The 21375-nt window shown below is 49.2% G+C and overlaps 1 protein-coding gene across 1 annotated transcript in view; it reads left to right on the forward strand.

Moving 5' to 3' along the window:
• Nucleotides 1-3880: 3880 nt before the first annotated feature.
• Nucleotides 3881-21375, forward strand: part of LOC144674723 (tumor necrosis factor receptor superfamily member 5-like) — a 33935-nt gene continuing 16440 nt past the window's right edge. Inside the window, exons 1-3 of the mRNA XM_078535944.1 lie at nt 3881-4007; nt 12788-12913; nt 16606-16755. Coding sequence (XP_078392070.1) covers nt 3881-4007; nt 12788-12913; nt 16606-16755 — 403 coding nt within the window. The remainder of the gene's footprint in view (nt 4008-12787; nt 12914-16605; nt 16756-21375) is intronic.

A 21375-nucleotide genomic window follows, 5' to 3' on the forward strand; every position in this document is an offset into this window, starting at 1 on the left:
ATCTGGGTAGTGAGCGGGAGAGTGGGATTAGACTGGGTGGGATATTAAAGGATGGCGGGAGTGAGGGGGAGAGTGGGATTAGACTGGGTGGGATATTAAAGGCTGCGGGGAGTCAGGAGAGTGGGATTAGACTGGGTGGGGTATTAAAGGGAGAATGGGATTAGCCTGGCTGGAATATATAAGAGTGAAGAGTGGGATTAGATGGTGTGGGTTATTAAAGTGTGTGGGTAGAGTGGGAGATTGCAACTAGATTGTGTGGGATATTGAAGGTTGTGTGGAGTGAGTGGAATTAGACTGGGTGGGATGTTAAAGGGTGTGGGGAGTGAGGAGAGTCGGTTTAGACTGGATGGGACATTAAAGGGTGTGGGGAGAGGGGCATTAGACGGTGGGATATTAAGGGGTGAGGCGAGAGTGGGATTAGACTGGGTGGGATATTAAAGGGAGAGTGGGATTAGACTGGGTGTGATATTAAAGTGCGTGAGAGTGAGATTAGACTGGTTGCGATATTAAAGGGCGTGAGAGTGAGCGGGACCAGTGGCGTTAGTCTGGTTGGGATATTAAAGGGTGTGTGAGTGAGGGGGACCAATGGTATTTGTCTGGTTGGGATATTAATGGGTATAGGGAGTGAGGAGAGTGGGATTCGACAGGGTCGGGTATTAAAGGGAGAGTGGGATTAGCCTGGGAGGAATATTGAAGGGTGTGGGGAGTGAGGGGCAAGAGTGCGATTAGACTGGGTGGAATATTAAAGGGGGAGCGGGATTAGACTGGGTGGGATATTAAAAGGAGAGTGAGATTAGACTGGGTGGGATATTAAAGGGAGAGTGGTATTAGACTGGGTGAGATATTACAGGGTGTGAGAGTGAGATTAGACTGGGTGTGATATTAAAGGGTGTGAGAGTGAGATTAGACTGGGTGGGATATTAAAGGGCGTGAGAGTGAGATTAGACTGGGTGGGATATTAAAGGTCGTGAGAGTGAGGGGGACCAGTGGCATTAGTCTGGTTAGGATATTAAAGGGCGTGAGAATTAGGGGGACCAGTGGCATTAGTCTGGTTGGGATATTAAAGGGTGTGAGAGTGAGATTCGACTGGGTGGGATATTAAAGGGTGTGGGAAGTGAGGGGTAGAGTGGGATTAGACTGGGTGGGATATTAAAGGGTGTGGGGAGTGAGGGGGAGAGTGGGATTAGACTGGGTGGGATATTAAAGGGTGAGAGAGTGAGCGGGACCAGTGGCGATAGTCTGGTTGGGATATTAAAGGATATAGGGAGTGAGGAGAGTGGGATTAGACTGGGTGGGATAATAAATGGTGGGGGGAGTGGGTTTATACTGGGTGGGATATTAAAACGTCCAGCGAGTGAAGAGAGTTGGATTACACTGGGTGCGATGTTAAGGAGTGCGGGGAGTGAGGGGGATTAGATTGGGTGGGATATAAATGGGTGTAGACTAGGTTTAGACTGGGTGGGATATTACAGGTTGTGGGGAGTGAGGGGAGTGTGTGATTTGACAGGGTGGAATATAAGAGTGAAGAGTGGGATTAGACTGGGTGGGTTATTAAAGGGTGTGGGGAGTGAGGGGGAGAGTGGGATTAGACTGGGTGGGATATTAAAGGGTGTGGGGAGTGAGGGGGAGAGTGGGATTAGACTGTGTGGGATATTAAAGGGTGTGGGGAGTGAGGGAGTGAGTGGGATTAGACTGGGTGGGATATTAAAGGGAGCGGGGAGTGAGGGGGAGAGTGGGATTAGACTGGGTGGGATATTAAAGGGTGTGGGGAGTGAGAGGGAGAGTGGGATTAGACTGGGTGGGATATTAAAGGGTGTGGGGAGTGAGGGGGAGAGTGGGATTAGACTGGGTGGGATATTAAAGCGAGCGGGGAGTGAGGGGGAGAATGGGATTAGACTGGGTGGGATATTAAAGGGTGTGGGGAGTGAGGGGGAGAGTGGAATTTTACTGGGTGAGATATTAAAGGGAGTGGGGAGAGAGGGATTAGAAAATGGGATATTAAAGGGTGAGGGGAGAGTGGGATAAGGCTGCGTGGGATATTAAAGGGAGAGTGAGATGAGACTGGGTGGGATATTAAAGGGCGTGAGAGTGGGATTTCACTGGGTGTGATAATAAAGGGTTTGAGAGTGAGTGGGACGAGTGGCATTAGTCTGGTTGGGATATTAAAGTGTATAGGGAGTGAGGAGAGTGAGATTCGACAGTTTGGGGTATTAAAGGGAGAGTGGGATTAGCCTGGGTGGAATATTGAAGGGTGTGGGGAGTGAGGGGGAGAATGGGATTAGACTGGTTGGGATATTAAAGGCTGTGGGGAGTGAGGAGAGTGAGATTAGACTGGGTGGGATATTAAAGGATGGGGGGAATGGGATTAGTCTGGGAAGGATGTTAAAGGGTGTGGGGAGAGTGGGATTAGACTGCGTGGGATATTAAAGGGAGAGTGGGATTAGACTGGGTGGGATATTAAAGTGTGTGGGGAGAGGGGGATTAGACAGTGGGATATTAAAGGGTGAGGCGAGAGTGGGATTTGACTGGGTGGGATATTAAAGGGAGAGCGGGATTAGACTGGGTGGGATATTAAAGGGAGAGCGGGATTATACTGGGTGGGATATTAAAGGGAGAGCGGGATTAGACTGGTTGGGATATTAAAGAGCGTGAGAGTGAGCGGGACCAGTGGCGTCAGTCTGGTTGGGATATTAAAGGGTGTGTGAGTGAGGGGGACCAATGGTATTTGTCTGGTTGGGATATTAATGGGTATAGGGAGTGAGGAGAGTGGGATTCGACAGGGTCAGGTATTAAAGGGAGAGTGGGATTAGACTGGGTGGGATATTGAAGGGTGTGAGAGTGAGATTAGACTGGTTGGGATATTAAAGGGCGTGAGAGTGAGCGGCACCAGTGGCGTTAGTCTGGTTGGGCTGTTAAAGTGTACAGGGAGGGAGGAGAGTGGGATTTGACAGGTTGGGGTATTAAAGGGAGAGTGGGATTAGCCTGGGTGGAACATTGAAGGTTGCGGGGAGTGAGGAGGAGAGTGGGATTAGACTCGGTGGGATATTGAAGGTTGTGGGGAGTGAGGTGGGAGAGTGGGATTAGATTGGGTGGGATATTAAAGGGTGTGGGGAGTGAGGGGGAGAGTGGCATTAGTCTGGTTGGGATATTAAAGGGTGTAGGGAGTGAGGTGAGTGGGATTAGACAGGGTGGGATATTAAAGGGTGAGTGGGATTAGCTTGGGTGGAATATTGAATGGTGTGGGCAGGAGAGTGCAATTAGACAGGGTGGGATACTAAATGGTGTGGAGAATGGGATTTGACTGGGTAGGATATTAAAGGGTGTGGGGAGTGAGGGGGTGCGTGAGATTAGACTGGGTGGGATATTAAAGGGTGTGGGGAGTGAGGGGGAGAGTGGGATTAGACTGTGTGGGATATTGAAGTGTGCGGGGAGTGATGGGGAGAGTGGGTTTAGCCTGGGTGGAATATTGAAGGGTGTGGAGAGTGAGGGGGAGAGTGCGATTAGACTGGGTGGGATATTAAAGGGTGTGGGGAGACAGGGAGAGTGGGATTAGACTGGGTGGGATATTAAAGGATGTCGGGAGTGAGGGGGAGAGTGGGATTCGACTGGATGGGATGTTAAGTGGTGAGGGGATTGGGATCAGTCTAGGTGGGATATTAAAGGATGTCGGGAGTGAGGGGGAGAGTGGGATTAGACTGGGTGGGATATTAAAGGATGTCAGGAGTGATGGGGAGAGTGGAATATTACAGGATCTTTTTTCTCCACTCAGACTCAGCAGACACCCCAGTGGCCTGGTTATTTTCTGGTTCATTGCATCATTCCCCCTCCCTTTGTGATCATGCTGCTCTTGTCATTTCAGCGTGAAAATCTAACTGCCGAAATGTTACTCCTTGCTCTTCGTTTATTTATCCAGGTTCCAATCTGTGCTTTGCATTTCATCTATCACAGTGCATGTGATGAAAAGGAATATGAGCATCAAGGCTTCTGCTGCCCAAAGTGTAAACCTGGTAAGTATGTATTCCAGAGCCAGTATATACTGACAGGAGTGAGGGGAGTGATTCACCTTTCTGACCTCTGGATGGAAGTGGTTGTTCACCATTCGCAATCCCTCTTGTCGCAGATGTTTTTTCCACATGGTTGGTGGGTGTAAGTGAGAAGTCAGTGTTCGCTGTGGATTCGCTGACGGTTTATGATCCCTGTCTTAGCCTTACAGGCCCTCCCTCAGTGAGGTCATCGATTGCCGGCTGGGAGAGGTGGTGGTGGATTGTTGACTTGACTCCGTCTCTCTCACCGTTCTCTCTCAGTGACTGCTCTTGTTGATTGGAAGGTCTTGATGCTATTTTTGATGATGAGTTGCCATTTGGGACAAATGCTTTCCCATGTGTTGATGTTCGTAGAGCAGACCTGCACGAAGACATTGAGATTGTCTTTGAAATGTTCCCTTTGGCTGCTATGTGATCGGGCTTCCTGAAACTGGGCCTTCTGTGTAGAGCACTTGGTTGGGCAGGCTTGAGGTGGTCATTCTAACAACATGTTCTATCCATCTCAGCTGATGTGAGTTTACCAGGGCCTCTATACTTGGCATACCTGTATCTTGAAGGATACTCATGTTTGTTCTTTTGATCTCCCCTTTGATTTGCAAGATCCTTCTAAGACAGTGTTGATGATGTTGTTCCAGGGCCTTGATAAGGCTTCGCTACATTGTCCAAGCTTCAACATAGTTGAGAAGCATGGAGAGAACCACTGCCTGATTGACTTAGAGTTTAGTGTCAGGTCTGATATCACGATTCTCAAAAACTTAAGTATGTAATTTACACATAGGCTGAGTTAGCACATTGGATTCACATTCGGTGGTGTACCTCTTCATCAATTTCAGCTTTTTGGGATAGACTGCTTCCAAGGAGTGAGGGTAATTTTCCAACATTTCACCATGAAGCTCAGTTGAAGGCATTGGATTTAATACATTTAGAATGGATTGGTAGAGGATGTTGGACTTCCTAGTGTTCAGGGCAAGTCCCATACTCTCTCGGGCTTAGGTGAATACGGCAACAATTTGGTCTGGTTCTTTGTCAGAGTGAGCACTAACTTGTGTTAGCATACTGTAGTTCTATCACAGAAGTGGTTGTTATCTTGGTTTTGGTCTTCAGCTGGTTGAGGTTGAAGAGTTTACCATCAGTGCAATAAATTATGGGGGAAGTCTGTCAGTAGTAAGCTGTAGCATTGCTGCAAGAAAGATTGAGAATAGTGTTGGTGCAATGACACACACCTGTTTAACACCTGTTTTGACAGGGAAAGGGTCTGTAATGGAGCCATTGCATATTACTGCTGTTTGCATATTGTCATGTAGCAGATGGATGATGTTTGTGAACTTAACTGGGCATCCACATCACTGTAGCACCTTCCAAAGGGCAGTTCCATTCATCAAGTCAAAGAGATTGAAGGAAGCCATGGACAAAGAGATGTTCTGCTTTCTGCACTTTCCTGAAGTTGGTGTGCCGTGAGGATCATATTTGTTGTTCCTCTGGTGGGTTGGAAACCACACTGGGACTCTGGAAGAACCTCCTCTGCAATTGGTGAGAGACGGTTAAAAAGTAACATGGCTTGGACTTTGCCAATTGGGAACAGATACCTCTGTAATTGCTGTAGTTGAACTTGTTTCCTTTCTTGAAGATTGTGATCATTGTGGCGTCTCTAAGGTCACTTGGCATTTCTTCATTCTGCCAGAGATTCACAAATAAAGCATGTGTCCGAGCGATCAATAAGGAGGGAAAAATGCGAGAAAGCTAGCTAGTAACATAAAAACGAATAGTAAGAGTTTCTAAAGATATTTAAATAAGTAAGAGTTAACAAAGTGAGCGTTGGTCCTATAGAAAATGCATCTGGGGAATTGATAATGGAAAGTAGGGAGATGGGAGATGAATTAAACGGATATTTTGCATTGTTATTTACTATACAGGATACAAGTAACATGCTGAAAAGAGTTGTAAATCAGGAAATGGGAGGGAGGGAGGAACCCGGGAAAATTACAATCACCAGGGAAGTGGTACTGAGAAAATTGTTGGGGCTGTGGGCTGACAAATCCCCAGGTCCAGGTGGACTTCATCCTAAGGTCTTAATAGAAGTGACTAGTGAGATAGTTGATGTGTTGGTTTTAATTTTCCAAAATTCCCTAGATTCAGGGAAGGTTCCATTAGATTGGAAAATAGTAAATATAATTCCTTTATTCAAAAAGGGAGACAGAAAGCAGGAAACTACAGGCCAGTTAGTTTAACATCTGTCATAGGGAAAATGTTAGAAGCTATTATTAAAGATGTTATAAAAGGGCACTTAGAAAAATTCAAGGTAATCAGGCAGAGTCAACATGGTTTTGTAAAAGGGAAGTCATGGGCGGAATTTTACAACCCGATCAGGTGTAAAATAGCCCGTGATGACGTTGGGTGAGCGTCCCAACATCATCATGCACTCGCGCTCATCGCACGGGCAGAACGGGCAGGTGGCCAGCCGACATTTTCAAAAATCGCACCCACGGGCAGGATAAACAGGGTCAGCAGCATTGCCAGTGTGAGCAGTGAGGAGTTTAGGAGATAGTTTGTTGCTGGTGACTTATTGGTACTTGGCAGCTTCATCTCTGTTCAGGGCTTCAGTCTTAGCATTTCCCGGCTTCATTTCAGGACTCATTGCTGTCTGCCAGGCCCCCAGAGGACTCAGACTGTGTGGATCCTTCCTGGTATCAGACAGCCTTCCCTTACCCTGGGAATGGGGATTGGGGTCTCCTCTGGTGGCACCTCATCTGAGGAGGAAGAGAGGGGCAGAAGGGAGAGGAGGCCGGGTGTCCCTATTCAGCCTCCAGGGGAGGGACCTGTGGGAGGAGAGGCGCAGGCACAAGGGGCGCAGGGCCAGTGGGAAGTCCAAGGCAGAAGGGGCCGCAGAAGACGCCACTATCCTGCTGCCAGGGTTTACAGGCAGCGATGCAGCTACCTCAATATGTCCGAGGTGCAATGCTGAAGGAGGCTCCGTCTCTCCAGGGAGACAGTGACCTCCATCTGTCAGGTGATTGGCCCTGAGATCAGCTCCGACTGTGTGGGTGGACACCCCATGCCAGTGGCTCTGAAGGTCACAGTGGCCCTCAGCTTCTATACCTCCGGCTCTTTCCAAGGGTTGCAAGTGTGAAGTCTCCCAATCAGCTGTCCACAGTTGTGTCAAGCTAGTGACAGGAGCTCTGTTCAGGCGGGTACTGACCTTTATTCTTTACCATACGGACAAGGCCAGCCAGGCTGAGGGAGCCAGAGGCCTTGCAGCGATTGCTGGCTTCCCCCGCATCCAGGGTGCTATAGACTGTACACATGTGGCCATCAAGGCGCCAGCGGGTGAGCCCGGTGCCTTTGTTAACAGGAAGGGATTCCACTCCATGAACGTGCAGATAGTGTGTGATCACAGGATGCAGATTGTGCAAGTCTGTGCAAGGTACCCAGGCAGCTCCCACGACACCTACATCCTCAGACACTCCCAGGTGCCGGGGCTCTTCAGTGCTCCAGCCCGGCTGGATGGATGGCTGCTGGGTGACAAGGGCTATCCATTGAAGAGTTGGCTCATGACGCCTCTCCGCCATCCAAGAACAGAGGCAGAGCAGCGATATAACAGGAGTCACGGCTCCAGAAGGGCAGTGATAGAGAGGACCATGGGTCTTCTGAAGATGCGCTTCCGATGCCTGGGCTGTTCAGAGGGAGCACTACAATACTCCCCAGAGCGGGTATCACTGATAGTGGTTTCATGCTGCACTCTCCACAATCTGGCACTGGCAAGGGGGGACCCACTGGAGGGAGAGGATCTTCAGGCAGCTCCACAGGCCACAGAGGATGAGTCCCGTAGTCAGAAGAGGAGCTCGGTGAGGAGAACACTGAGGGTGTGGAGGCAGACCTCGGTAACCTCCAGGGAGGCAGGGATACCAGGGACACCTTGATCCAACACCTTGATCCTTCAGCTAGGCTGCCAAAGATCAGCTTCAACCTCACATCAGGGCTGCTGCCTCCATCCCGGGTATCTGAAATGCCCCTGTCATTTGAACCCAAAGTCCACTCAGTGTCTGTGCAATAAAGTTCAGAGCCACTCAGGTCCAGCATTACAGACTGGCGTACCCTGCACCGAAATAAAAAGGTGAAACATACTCAGGCCATTACGACAAAAACAACATTTATCTCATTTTGACAATTCCGAACTATTTACATCAACTCCTCTGGTCTTCATTCCCAGACCAGTATAGATAAAGCAAACATAACGAACATAGAACCACCCGTGAACTGCCCCTCTTGTGCTCAAGGTGCCTTAAACTTAAGTTTGCGAGTGCTACATCTTGGTGCCCCCCCCTCTCGCTGGCACCGGCATTGGAGACAGCTGCTGACTGTGTCCTGTTGGCCTTGATGACCTTGGTGGTCGTCCTCTGGCCAGTGGAGCCTGTGCTGGCCCCGCCTGGGACGGAGCGGCCAGTGCCATGGCTGGCATCTCCCCACTCATCGCAGCCTCATCAGATGCCATGGTCTCTGGCGGAGGGGCAGAGGAGCTGCTGCCCTCGTCCGGAGTGCCCTGAGAGGAGCCCGTGGAGATGACGAGCAGTTTGTGTGCCAATGTGAGGTCGCTCTGGACCCCCCTGCTCACCATTGATGGACGGACACCTCGCTGGGATACTGGGTGCCTCATCCATCTCTCACACTGGCACTGACCAGCTGAGGTCAGTGCCTGTGTGAGGGCTGCAGGTCCGAGCACATCCCCAGGAACCCCTGATTCTGTTCCTGGAGCTGCCTCTCCATGAGAGTCGCCACTCTCTCCATGGAGGAGGCAATGCGCTCGGCCATGAGGGTCAACGCAGCGCTCATACTCTGCATGAACTCCTCCACAACGGAGACCATGGCACGCAGACCCTCATGGATCTCCGACTGATCCTCCCACACACCTCACTGGACATCCAGCATCTGCCACCTAATGGATGACTCCAGAGGCACATCGTCCTGGTTTTCTTTTAATTCATTCACGGGATGTGGGCTTCATTGGCTGGGCCAGCATTTACTGCCCATCCCTAGCTGCCCTTGAGAAGGTGGTGGTGAGCTGCCTTCTTGAACCGCTGCAGTCCATGTGGTGTAGGTACATCCACAGTGCTGTTAGGGAGGGAGTTCCAGGATTGTGACCCAGCGACAGTGAAGGAACGGAGATATATTTCCAAGTCAGGATGGTGAGTGACTTGAAAGGGAACTTCCAGGTGGTGGTGTTCCCATGTATCTGCTGCCCTTGTCCTTCTAGATGGTAGTGGTCGTGGGTTTGGAAGGTGCTGTTTAAGGAGCCTTGGTGAGTTGCTGCAGTGCATCTTGTAGATGGTACACACTGCTGCTACTGTGTGTCGGTGGTGGAGGGAGTGAATGTTTGTGGATGGGGTGCCAATCAAGTGGGCTGCTTTGTCCTGGATGGTGTTGAGCTTCTTGAGTGTTGTTGGAGCTGCACTCATCCAGGCAAGTGGAGAGTATTCCATCACACTCTTGACCTGTACCTTGTAGATGTTGGACAGGCTTTGGGGAGTCAGGAGACGAGTTACTCACCACAGGATTCCCAGCCTCTGACCTGCTCTTGTAGCCACAGTATTTATATGGCTAGTCCAGTTCAGTTTCTGGTCAATGGTAACTCCCAGGATGTTGATAGTGGGGGATTCAGTGATGGTAATGCCATTGAACATCAAGGGTTGGATATTCTCTTGTTGGAGATGGTCATTGCCTGGCACTTGTGTGGTGTGAATGTTACTTGCCACTTGTCAGCCCAATCCTGGATATTGTCCAGGTCTTGCTGCATTTGGACATGGGCTGCTTCAGCATCTGAGGAGTCGCGAATGGTGCTGAACATTGTTCAATCATCAGCGAACATCCCCACTTCTGACCTTATGATGGAAGGAAGGTCATTGATGAAGCAGCTGATGATGCCTCTGACTGCCGGCACCCCGGGCACACTCTGCCTCCACCTGCACCTCAAGCGAGTGTGAAGTGCCCTCACCAGCCTGCACCAAGATACTATCTGCCAATCTAATGCCCACTGAGGTGCTGCTGTCTGCGCTGGTGCCCGCTTCAGAGAGCGGGTGTGACACAGGTGAAAATGACGCCCAGTGGTCCTCCGGTGTCAGGGGGTGGTCCTTCGGGGTCCGGAGAGTGAACGCCTGTTGGTGAACATAAAAGGGAGAAGAAGAACATGTCATTAGTTAAAGTCCTCACACTGTCACTGTGCATGCCAGGCACCCTGGTGAGACAATGGGGATCTGCATCATGGCGCCATCGTCTTCCAATGATCAATGGGGACTCCAGGTTCGAGGCTCCCATCAATGAAGAGACTCCACTAGAATGGTTGCACAATCTGAAACTCTCACCTCTGTGCACTGGGCTCTTACCTTCGTCTGACACCCCCGCCTCTCCACGCCCGGTTGCATGGGGAGTGTGCCGGCTCTCCAGCTCCAGGGTGTCCTGCTCAAAGCTGGTGAGCAGCAGCAGGTTGGATGGGCCTCAGCCTGTACGTGCCCTCTCTGCTTGGTTATGGCTCGTCTTCTCCTGAAAGGACAGAGGAGCATTGATTAGTCCACTCTCTACCTGCAGCACCATTGCAGCCTGGCCAACCCCAGCTGAGGAGCACCTCGCAGGGCACATCCGAGTCGTGGCCCTCGAGTCGCAAGACACTCAGTCCAAACAGCCAGGGCTCACCCCCTTGGCCAGCCCTGCCGTCATTGACAGCTGGCACTCAGACTGAGGTCCATGGGGGGACAGCCACACCTTAACACTTCTGCACACTGACCCATGCCACCATGGTACTCACCCTTCCTGAGTGCAGCAGGTTATCGAAGCGCTTCCGGCACAGCACCCAGGAGCGCCGCACCACGACACGGCTGCTGACCTCAGCTGCCACCTCCTCCCATGCCTTCTCATCCGAAAAGCGGGAGCTGAGTGCCCACCCAACTTGCCCTCCAGCCTGCCGCGTCCAGTGGCATTACAACATTGACAACGCAGAGGAGGCGTTCTTCCTTGGCAGCCTTCCAGGGGCTGCCTGGGCTCTTTTTCAACCAGCCGCTGTGTCGCTATTGGACCCGGCGGCCATCAGACCCCTGCCCCCCCCCACTCGGTCCTCCCCGATCACTGACAAGCCGTGTTTCACGCTGGGCGGGCCTTAATTGGCATGCCAGTGTGAAATCGTGGTCAGGGGCCGATCGCGGGGTGCTCCCGGGCCCACCCACCCAGGGACCGATCGCGGGGTGCCCCCGGGCCCACCCACCCAGGGGCCAATCGCGGGGCGCCCCCGAGCCCACCCACCCAGGGGCCGATCGCGGGGCGCCCCCGGGCCCACCCACCCAGGGGCCGATCGCGGGGTGCCCCCGGGCCCACCCACCCAGGGGCCAATCGCAGGGCGCCCCCGAGCCCACCCACCCAGGGGCCGATCGCGGGGTGCTCCCGGGCCCACCCACCCGATGACCTCAAAATCCTGCCCCATGTTTAACCAATTTATTGGAGTTCTTTGAAGGAGTCACGTGCTGTGGATAAAGGGTGGATGCACTGTAATTAGATTTCCAGAAGGCATTCGATAAGGTGCCACATGAAAAGTTATTGCAGAAAATAAAAGCTCATGGTGTAGGGGGTAACATATTGGCGTGGATAGAAGATTGGATAGCTAACAGGAAGCAGAGTTGGCATAAATGGGTCATTTCCTGCTTGGCAGGATGTAACAAGTGCTGTGCCACAGGGATCAGTGCTGGGAACTCAACTCTTTACAATTTATATAAATGACTTGGATGAAGCGATGGATGGTATGGTTGTTAAATTTGCTGATGACACAAAGATAGGGAGGAAAGTAAATTGTGAAGAGGATGTAAGGAGGCTACAAAGTGACATGGATAGGTTAAGTGAGTGGGCAAAGATCTGGCAAATGGAGTTTAATGTGGGAAAATGTGAAATTGTCCATTTTGGCAGGAAGAATAAAAAAGAAGCTTATTATCTAGGTGGTGAGAGATTGCAGAGCTCTGAGATGCAGAGGGATCTGGGTGTCCTAGTGCATGAATCACAAAAGGTTAGTCTGCAGGTACAGCGGATAATTAGAAAAGCTAATAGAATGGTTATCATTTATTGTGCGGGGAATTGATTACAAAAATAGAGAGGTTATGCTTCAGTTGTACAGAGCACCAGTGAGACCACATCTGGAGTACTGTGTACAATACTGGTCTCCTTATTTGAAGAAACATGTAAATGCGTTAGAAGCAGTTCAGAGAAGGTTTACCAGGCTAATACCAGGAATGGGTGGGTTGTTTTATGAGGAAAGGTTGGACAGGTTAGGCTTGATTGAAACATATAAGATCCTGCGGGGTCTTGACAGGGTGGATGTGGAGAGGATGTTTCCTCTTGTGGGAGAATCTAGAACTAGGGGTCACTGTTTAAAAATAAGGGGTTTCCGATATGAGACAGAGATGAGAATTTTTTTCTCTGAGGGTTGTGAATCTTTGGAACTCTCTTCCTGAAAAGGCGGTGGAAGCAGAATCTTTGAATATTTTTAAGGCAGAGCTAGATAGATTCTTGATAAGCAAGGGGGTGAAAGGTTATTGGGGGTTAGGCAGGAAAGTGAAGCTGGGGTTACAATTAGATCAGCCATGATCTTATTGAATGGCGGAGCAGGCTCGAGGGGCCAAGTGGCCTAATCCTGCTCCTAATTCATATGTTCAAATGCATTGCTTTTTTGTTGGGGTTTTAACAGTTGGCTCTCTCACTCTTGTTTCCTGTTCTAGGTCTACGCGTTGGGGAACATTGCACTCCAAATAGTGGCACACAGTGCCACCCATGTACTAACAAATCCTACCAAGACAGTTACAACGGAGATGAGAAGTGTAAGACATGTAAGCTTTGTGGAGAAGGTGAGTGATTAAACAGGGCAGAGATGGGGGAAGTGTTTCTAAAGTGTGTTCAGAAGAATTTTCTGGATCAATCCGTTTCTGGCCCAACAAGGCAGGAGACCTTGCTGGATCTAGTTCTGGAGAATGAGGTGGGACAAGTAGATCAAGTGTCAGTAGAGGAACATTTGGGGGACAGTGATCATAGCATCATAAAGTTTAGTTAGAGAGTGGAAAAGGACAAGCAGAAATCCAGTGTAAAAATAATTAACAGGGGAGGGCCAATTTCAGTGGGGTGAGAACGGATCTGTCCCAAGTAAATTGAAAGCAAAGACTGGCAGGCAAAGCTATAATGGAACAATGGGCTGCCTTTAAAGAGGAGTTGGTTCAGGTACAGTCATGGTACATTCCCACAAGGTAGAAAGGTAGGACAAACAAATCCATAGCTCCCTGGATGATGAAAGAGATAGAGAATAAGATAGAGTATGAGAAGAGACTGGCAGCTAATATAAAAGGGAATCCCCAATCTTCTATAGGCATATAAATAGAAAACAGTAGAAAGAGGAGGGATGGCCAATTAGGAGATTTACAAATGGAAGCAAGGGGCATAGCTGAGGCATTAAATGAATACTTTGCAGCTGACTTTTCCAAGAAAGAAGATGCTGCCCAAATTGTAGAGGAGGTAGTTGAGACATTGGTTGGACTAAAAATCGATCAAGAAGAGAGGCTGTCTGTACTTAAGTTAATAAGTCACCAGCACCGGATCAGATGCATCCGAGGATACTGAGGGAAATAAAGGTGGAAATTGCAAAGGCCTGACCATAATCTTCCAATCCCCCTTAGATACAGGGGCAGTGCCAGAGCACTGGAGAATTGCAAATGTTACACCCTTGCTCAAAACAGGCTGTAAGGATAAGCCCAGCAACTACAGGCCACTCAGTTCAACCTCGTTGATGTGGAAGCTTTTAGAAATGATAATCTGGGACAAAATCAAAATATGGGGAAATGTAGGTTAATTAAGAAAAGCCAGCACAGATTTGTTAAGGACAAATTGTGTTGAGTGAACTTGATTGGGGTTTTTGGTGAGTTAACAGAGAGAGCTGATGTGACTAATGTAGTTGATGTGGTGTATATGAACTTGCAAAAGGTGTTTGATAAAGTGCCACATGATAGGCTTTCCAGCCAAGCTGAAGCCCATGGAATAAAAGGGACAGTGGCAGCATGGATATGAAGTTGGCAGAGTAAGAGGAAATATAGAGTCACGGTGAACAATTGTTTCTCAGATTGGAGGAAGGTATACGGTGGGGTTTCCTAGGGGCCACACCAATGCTTTTCTTGATACACATTAATGACTTAGACTTGGGTGCACAGGGCACAATTTCAAAGTTTGCAGATGACACTAAGCTTGGAAGTATTGTGAACTGTGAGGAGGATAGTGATAGATTTCAAGAGGACATAGACAGGTTGGTGGAATGGGTGGACAAGTGACGGATGAGATTTAATGCAGAGAAGCATGACGCAATACATCTTGGTAGGCAGGAGGACCTGGGGGTATATCTGCACAAAGCAGCGAAGGTGGCAGGACAGGTTGAGAAAGTGATTAATAAGGGATAACAAACCTGGGCTTTATCAATAGGGGTATTGAGTATAAAAGCAAGGAGGTTATGTTAAACCTGTATAAAACACTTGTTCAACCTCAACTGGAGTATTGTGGCCAGTCCTGGGCACTGCACTTTAGGAAGGATGTGAAGGTATTAGAAAGGGTGCAGAAAAGATTTGCAAGAATGGTTCCAGGGATGAGGAACTTCAGTTACGTGGATTGACTGGAGAAGCTGGGGCTGTTCTACTTCAAGAGAAGGTTGAGAGGAGATTTGATGGAGGTACTCAAAATCATGAGTAGTCTAAACAGAGTAGATAGGGAGAAACTGTTCCCATCAACAGAAGGATCGAGAACCAGGGGACACTGATTTAAAGTGATTGGCAAAAGAACCAGAGACAACATGAGAAACCTTTCTCACTCAGCGAATAGTTAGGACCTGGAATGCACTGCCTCAGATTGTGGTGGAGACAGGGTCAATCGAGTGGTCAGGATCTGGAAAGCATTGCCTGAGAGTGTGGGGGAGACAGGGTCAATCGAGTGGTTAGGATCTGGAAAGCATTGCCTGAGAGTGTGGGGGAGACAGGATCAATCGAGTGGTTAGGATCTGGAATGCACTGCCTGAGAGTGTGGGGGAGACAGGATCAATCGAGTGGTTAGGATCTGGAATGTACTGCCTGAGAGTGTGATGGAGACAGGGTCAATCGAGTGGTTAGGATCTGGAATGCACTGCCTGGGAGTGTGAGGGAGACAGGGTCAATCGAGTGGTTAGGGACTGGAATGCACTGCCTGAGAGTGTGGGGGAGACAGGGTCAATCGAGTGGTTAGGGACTGGAATGCACTGCCTGAGAGTGTGGTGGAGACAGGGTCAATCGAGTGGTTAGGATCTGGAATGCACTGCCTGAGTGTGGTGGAGGCAGATTCAATTGTAGCTTTCAAAATGGAATTTCAGAAGCTCCTGAAGAGAAAGAAATTGACGGGCTATCGGGAAAGGACAGGGAAGTGGAATTAGCTGAGTTGTTCTTGCAGAGAGCCGAAATGGACACAATGGGCCAAATGGCCTCATTCTACGCTGTGACCATTCCATGATTCTATGCCCGTTCTTTAACTGTGCACAGACCTGACTACAACACGAGCTGTACTTGAGAGCGAAATTGAATACTAGGTACAAAGTCCATGGAACACAATATCCAAACATATTGAAGTTTATACATTAGAGGAGTTATGCTCTTGGTAGAGGGTGCAGTCACTGAGTTCTGGTGTGTATGCTGGTGTATCAGTGGTTTTTGAGTTGTATTGCATGTATCAGGGATTGTGGGGTAAGGATGAACAATGTTGAATAATTGTTTCTTAAAATGTCAACCTTTTTTATTATTTCCTGGGATGTGGGTGTTGCTGGCCGGGCCCAGCATTTATTACCCATCCCTAATTGCCCCTCAAGAAGGTGGTGGTGAGCTGCCTTCTTGAGCCGCTGCAGTCCATGTGGTGTAGGTACACCCACAGTGCTGTTAGGGAGGGAGTTCCAGGATTTTGACTCAGCGACAGTGAAGGAACATTCAGGGCAGTGAGTGGCTTGGAGGGGAACTTGGGAGCTGGTGGTTCCCATGTGTCTGCTGCCCTTGTCCTTCTAGGTGGTAGTGGTCGTGGGTTTGGAAGGTGCTGTCCAAGGAGCCTTAGTGAATTCCTGCAGCGCATCTTGTAGATGCTGCCACTGTGCATTGGTGGTGGAGGGAGTGAATGTTTGTGGATGTGGTGCCAATCAAGCGGGCTGCTTTGTCCTGGATGGTGTCAAGCTTCTTGAGTGTTGTGGGAACTGCACTCACCCAGGCAAGTGGGGAATATTCCATCACACTCCTGACTTGTGCCTTGTGGACAGGCCTTGGTGGGTCAGGAGGTGAATTACTTGTCACAGGATTCCCAGCCTCTGGAGTCCTGTGGATGACTGCCTGAAAAAGACAGGGACCTCAGCCCTCCCTTCCACACTCCCATGATGATAAGACTCTGTTAAAGAGGCAGCAAATCCACAAAACCAAATCTGAAGCTGTTATTGACAACTACAAGAAGTTAACACCAACCCCAAAATGTTAACAAGAATCTGTTGTTCTCTGGTCTGATACAGGGATGTTTCCACTCAAAGAGTGTACACTTACAGGTGACACTGTCTGTGACTGCTTGGAAGGCTTTCACTGCGATAACATCACTGATGATGGCTGCGGGCAATGTACAAAGCACAGCACCTGTCTCCCAGGGGAGGCGATGAGAAGTAAAGGTGAGAGGTGTCATTCTGATCTCTGCACTGTCTGTGTTACTATTGTGAGTTTTATTTAATTGTCAGTAAATTTGAAAATATCTATAAGGTCAGACAGCTTAGCACTTCAGTGTGTCCTGTTGCCAGACTCTGTAACTGATTGCTACGGGAGTTTCAATCACTCTCCATTCAGAATTTGTTCATGAAAACCTGTCCAAGCAGACTGGCATCAAAGGAACTGCAAACGAGCAGGTATTACCGCAGCTCATTAAAATTCAGCGAGAAACCATCACCAGGATCTGCTGGCCCGACATCATGGCACAAAGAGTCTCTCAATGTGGCCACTACCGCCCTCCCTGTGCCCGTCGCCCTCGCTCCCGCCCGCCCCACACTCCCTCAGTACTGACCCTCTGACAGTGCGGCACTCCCTCAGTACTGACCCTCCGACAGTGCAGCACTCCCTCAGTACTGACCCTCCGACAGTGCAGCACTCCTTCAGTACTGACCCTCTGACAGTGCAGCACTCCCTCAGTACTGACCCTCTGACAGTGCAGCACTCCCTCAGTACTGACCCTCTGACAGTGCAGCACTAACTCAGTACTGACCCTCCGACAGTGCGGCTCTCCCTCAGCGCTGACCCTGCGACAGCGCGGCGCTCCCTCAGCGCTGACCCTGCGACAGTGCGGCTCTCCCTCAGCGCTGACCCTGCGACAGTGCGGCTCTCCCTCAGCGCTGACCCTGCGACAGTGCGGCTCTCCCTCAGCGCTGACCCTGCGACAGCGCGGCGCTCCCTCAGCGCTGACCCTGCGACAGTGCGGCTCTCCCTCAGCGCTGACCCTGCGACAGCGCGGCGCTCCCTCAGCGCTGACCCTGCGACAGTGCGGCTCTCCCTCAGCGCTGACCCTGCGACAGTGCGGCGCTCCCTCAGTACTGACCCTCTGACAGTGCAGCGCTCCCTCAGTCCTGACCCTGCGACAGCGCGGCACTCCCTCAGTACTGACCCTCTGACAGTGCAGCACTCCCTCAGTCCTGACCCTCACACAGTGCAGCACTCCCTCAGTCCTGACCCTGCGACAGTGCAGCACTCCCTCAGTCCTGACCCTGCGACAGTGCAGCACTCCCTCAGTACTGACCCTCACACAGTGTAGCACTCCCTCAGTACTGACCCTGCGACAGTGCAGCTCTCCCTCAGCACTGACCCTGCGACAGTGCAGCTCTCCCTCAGCACTGACCCTCCGACAGTGCGGCGCTCCCTCAGTCCTGCACTACAGTGTCAGCTCTGTCAGTGCAGTGGGATATGAACCATGACTCTGGCAATCTGGTGTGTAATATACCTTTAAGAAGAATGTTATAATGGAAGATCACATGATCTTAGTATCCAATAGCAGAGTAGCGCGGGCTACCTCTGTCGTCAGTAGTCAGTAGCAGTAGTACTTTTTCCAAGCAAACGAGATTACAGGGGAAGAGAAGAGGTGGGTGATCCTCTTAAGTACGTGCGGGAATAAGATTTATGGTTTGATTCGAAGTTTGATGGCACCCAGTGCCCCAGACTGGAGAAATTTGGATGTATTAGTGGACCTGGTGAAGGGCCATTACCAACCAAAGCCCTCAGTAACGATGCAAAGATTCAAGTTTAATTCTAGAATTAGAGCCCCAGGGGAGACAGTTACAAACTATGTGGCAAGTTTGAAGCAATTAACAGAACATTGTTAGTTTGGTACATCCTTAAACAACATGCTTAGAGATTGTTTAGTGTTTAGTGTGAATGAGTGGAGTTGGCACTGTACCTCGCACAGTAATTGTATGTAGAAGTTCGGATTCGGAAGTGATTGTTATCAGAAACAAGTTTGGATTTTAAGAAGGTGCGAGAGATTGCGCTGCCAATGGAAAGTGCAGTTAGAGATTCGAGAGCCATACAGGGAGTGTAAAATGGCGATGTCCTCCACATCGGACAGGAAGTCCCAGCTAAAAAGAGCGCGAAAATGCAAGACTGCACTGAGACTGCACTGGGAAACAGCCTCCGCTAGCAGGAAAATGAGGGAAAAAACAACTCAGCAGCGAAGACAAGGAGTAATATCAATAGAGGTGGAAACAAACAATCTTAATGATTGGCATTTAAAAAAAAGAATGTTTTTATTGTCATAAAAAGGGTCAGATAATGAGACAGTGTAAGGAAAGAGTCAAGCAGAATTTTAAACAAAGAATAAAATCAGTGAGATCTACAATGTAGAAGAGCCTGAAGCAACAGATCCAGGTATTTATTCATTGTAAAACTTGAAGGTTGGAAGAACAGAACCAATCTATGTAACAGTGAAAGTGAATGGTAGCCCTGTTCAAATGGAATTGGACACAGGAACTTCCAGTACAGTAACTGGGGAGCATTCTTCAAATATCTGAATAATGGGGAACATCAGATAGATTGGGAAGAAACAACTGCCCAATTAAAAACATACACAGGCGAAAACATCCATATCAAAGGCATAAGCACAGTAACTGTTCATTATGGGAGCCAATCGGAAAAGCTACCAGTGTTGGTATTGAGAGGCAGAGGACAAAGCCTCCTAGGGCGAAACTGGCTGAGGGAAATCAACCTTGAGGGACCACTGAGGTTGCAAAAGGAAGCAGGAAGCGTTCCTGTTTTGGAAAAGGAGTGTGTAAAGACGCCACAACCTGATGAACTGCAGGCTGTCTTAAGCCAAAACCTGGAAGAACAGCAGAAAGGACTCGAAGAGACCGTGCTTAAGGACAGAGTTCGAGACGAGGTGAGCAACCTCCGAAAGGAACAAGAAAACCTGTTGAAAGACCTTCACACATGACAAGATTCCCTCAGGTCAATGTTTGTACCACGGGAAAAGTACAAAGAGAAACGGAAAGAATTCAGCACCTCTCTAAACAAACTGAAGGGTGAGTTGACAGAGAAGATGCAGCGATGCTCAATTTCCCAGGAGGCAGCAAACAAATACAAAAAAGAGATGGAAGAGCTGAAGAGTCAGCTCGGTGAAGCCAAAGAGGCTTTGGGGGCAAAAGTTACAGAATTTTCTAAGAAGCAGACGGATGATGAAATCCTGGGAGACTCAGCCACTGAGTTCACTCAAGTCAAGCGTACACCTGAGATTAGTCCGGCCAATATTGAAACCAAAAAGAAAGCTGAGATTAAAGTCAGCAATAGAAAGAAGACACAGAAACACAAAAAGGGCTCTGATCCTGGCAGCATACGAGTATACTTTCGTACGTAGGCCTGGTAGTCAAATTGCAAACGCCGATGCACTTAGTTATTTGCCAGAAAAGGATGTGGAAGTCCCAGTTCCACAAGAACACGTTTTATTGTTAAATTTCTTAGATTCCTTGCCAGTATGTACTTGACAGATCAGAGATTGGACAAATAGGGACCCAGTCCTATCACAAATATGAGAAGTGCTACAAGGTTGGTCACAAGAGCCTGAATAAGACAAAATGAAACCGTACTTTAAGAGAAGGCATGAAATAACCAGCCAGGATGGCATCTTATTGTGGGGAGCTCGAGTGATAGTTCCTCCAAAGGGTAGTGAGCCATTGTTAATTGAACTACACAGCGCATATCCAGGAAAATCCAGAATGAAGACCATAGCACGCAGCTATCAATGGTGTCCTGGGATGGATGGAGAAATAGAGAGTTTAGTGAAGAATTGTGTGTAATGTCAGCAACTGCAAAAGTTCAACTTCAACAGCTCCGTTACACCCTTGGGAATGGCCGGGAAGACCAGGAGTGCGGTTACAGATTGACTGTGGGACCTTTCATGGGGATAATGTTTCTGCTCATTGTTGATGCCCACTCAAAGTGGATGGACAGATATGAAGTGAAGTCACCAACGTCTTCTGCTACAATCGAGAACCTACGTGAAAGTTTTGCCATTCACAGATTACCAGAAGTGGTTGTATCTGTTAACGGCACAGCATTTATGAATGCTGTGTTCCAGCGGTTTATCAGCCTCAGCGGTATCACTTGTGAAAACTGCACCGTACCCACCCTTCCTCAAACGGTTGGGCCAAAAGGGCGATTCAATCATTCAGGTCAGGCACGAAGAAGTTAACTGGAGATTCTTTAACAGCCAAGTTAGCAAGTTTTCTCTTCCATTATAGGACCACCCCTCACACAACAGCAGGTGTCACACCCACAGAGTTATCAATGAAACGCTGTCTCAGGATGAGGCTGAGTTTAATAACCCCAAATTTAGGGGAGGAAGTGGAAAGGAGTCAGGAAAGTCAGAAAACTGGACACGACTGGAATAGTCACGAGAGGAAATTTACCGTGGGAGAGACGGTATAGGTGAGGAACTTTGGAGAAGGACCAAAGTGGTTAGCGGGTGAAATAAGTGCAGTGACTGAACCTCAATCTTACCAGGTGGAGTTGGAAGACTGAGCCTTACGGAGACATGTGGATCATCTTCAGAAAAGAGAAACTCTGCACCAAGAAATGATCCCACCAGTGTTCACAACCGGGTCAGTGTTTCCTGTTGAGGGAACTTAACCCAGCTCAGACACACCTGATGTTCCTGTAAGAGTGAAGGATACAGATCTGCAGATGGTCACTGAAGACCTGATGTTCACCAACACTGGAAAAGGAGGTTCCTGACAGGGCATCTGAAGTTATAAAGCTGAGAC

The sequence above is a fragment of the Cetorhinus maximus genome, unplaced genomic scaffold (genome assembly GCF_964194155.1).
Source record: "Cetorhinus maximus unplaced genomic scaffold, sCetMax3.hap1.1 HAP1_SCAFFOLD_770, whole genome shotgun sequence".
Taxonomy (NCBI): Eukaryota; Metazoa; Chordata; class Chondrichthyes; order Lamniformes; family Cetorhinidae; genus Cetorhinus; species Cetorhinus maximus.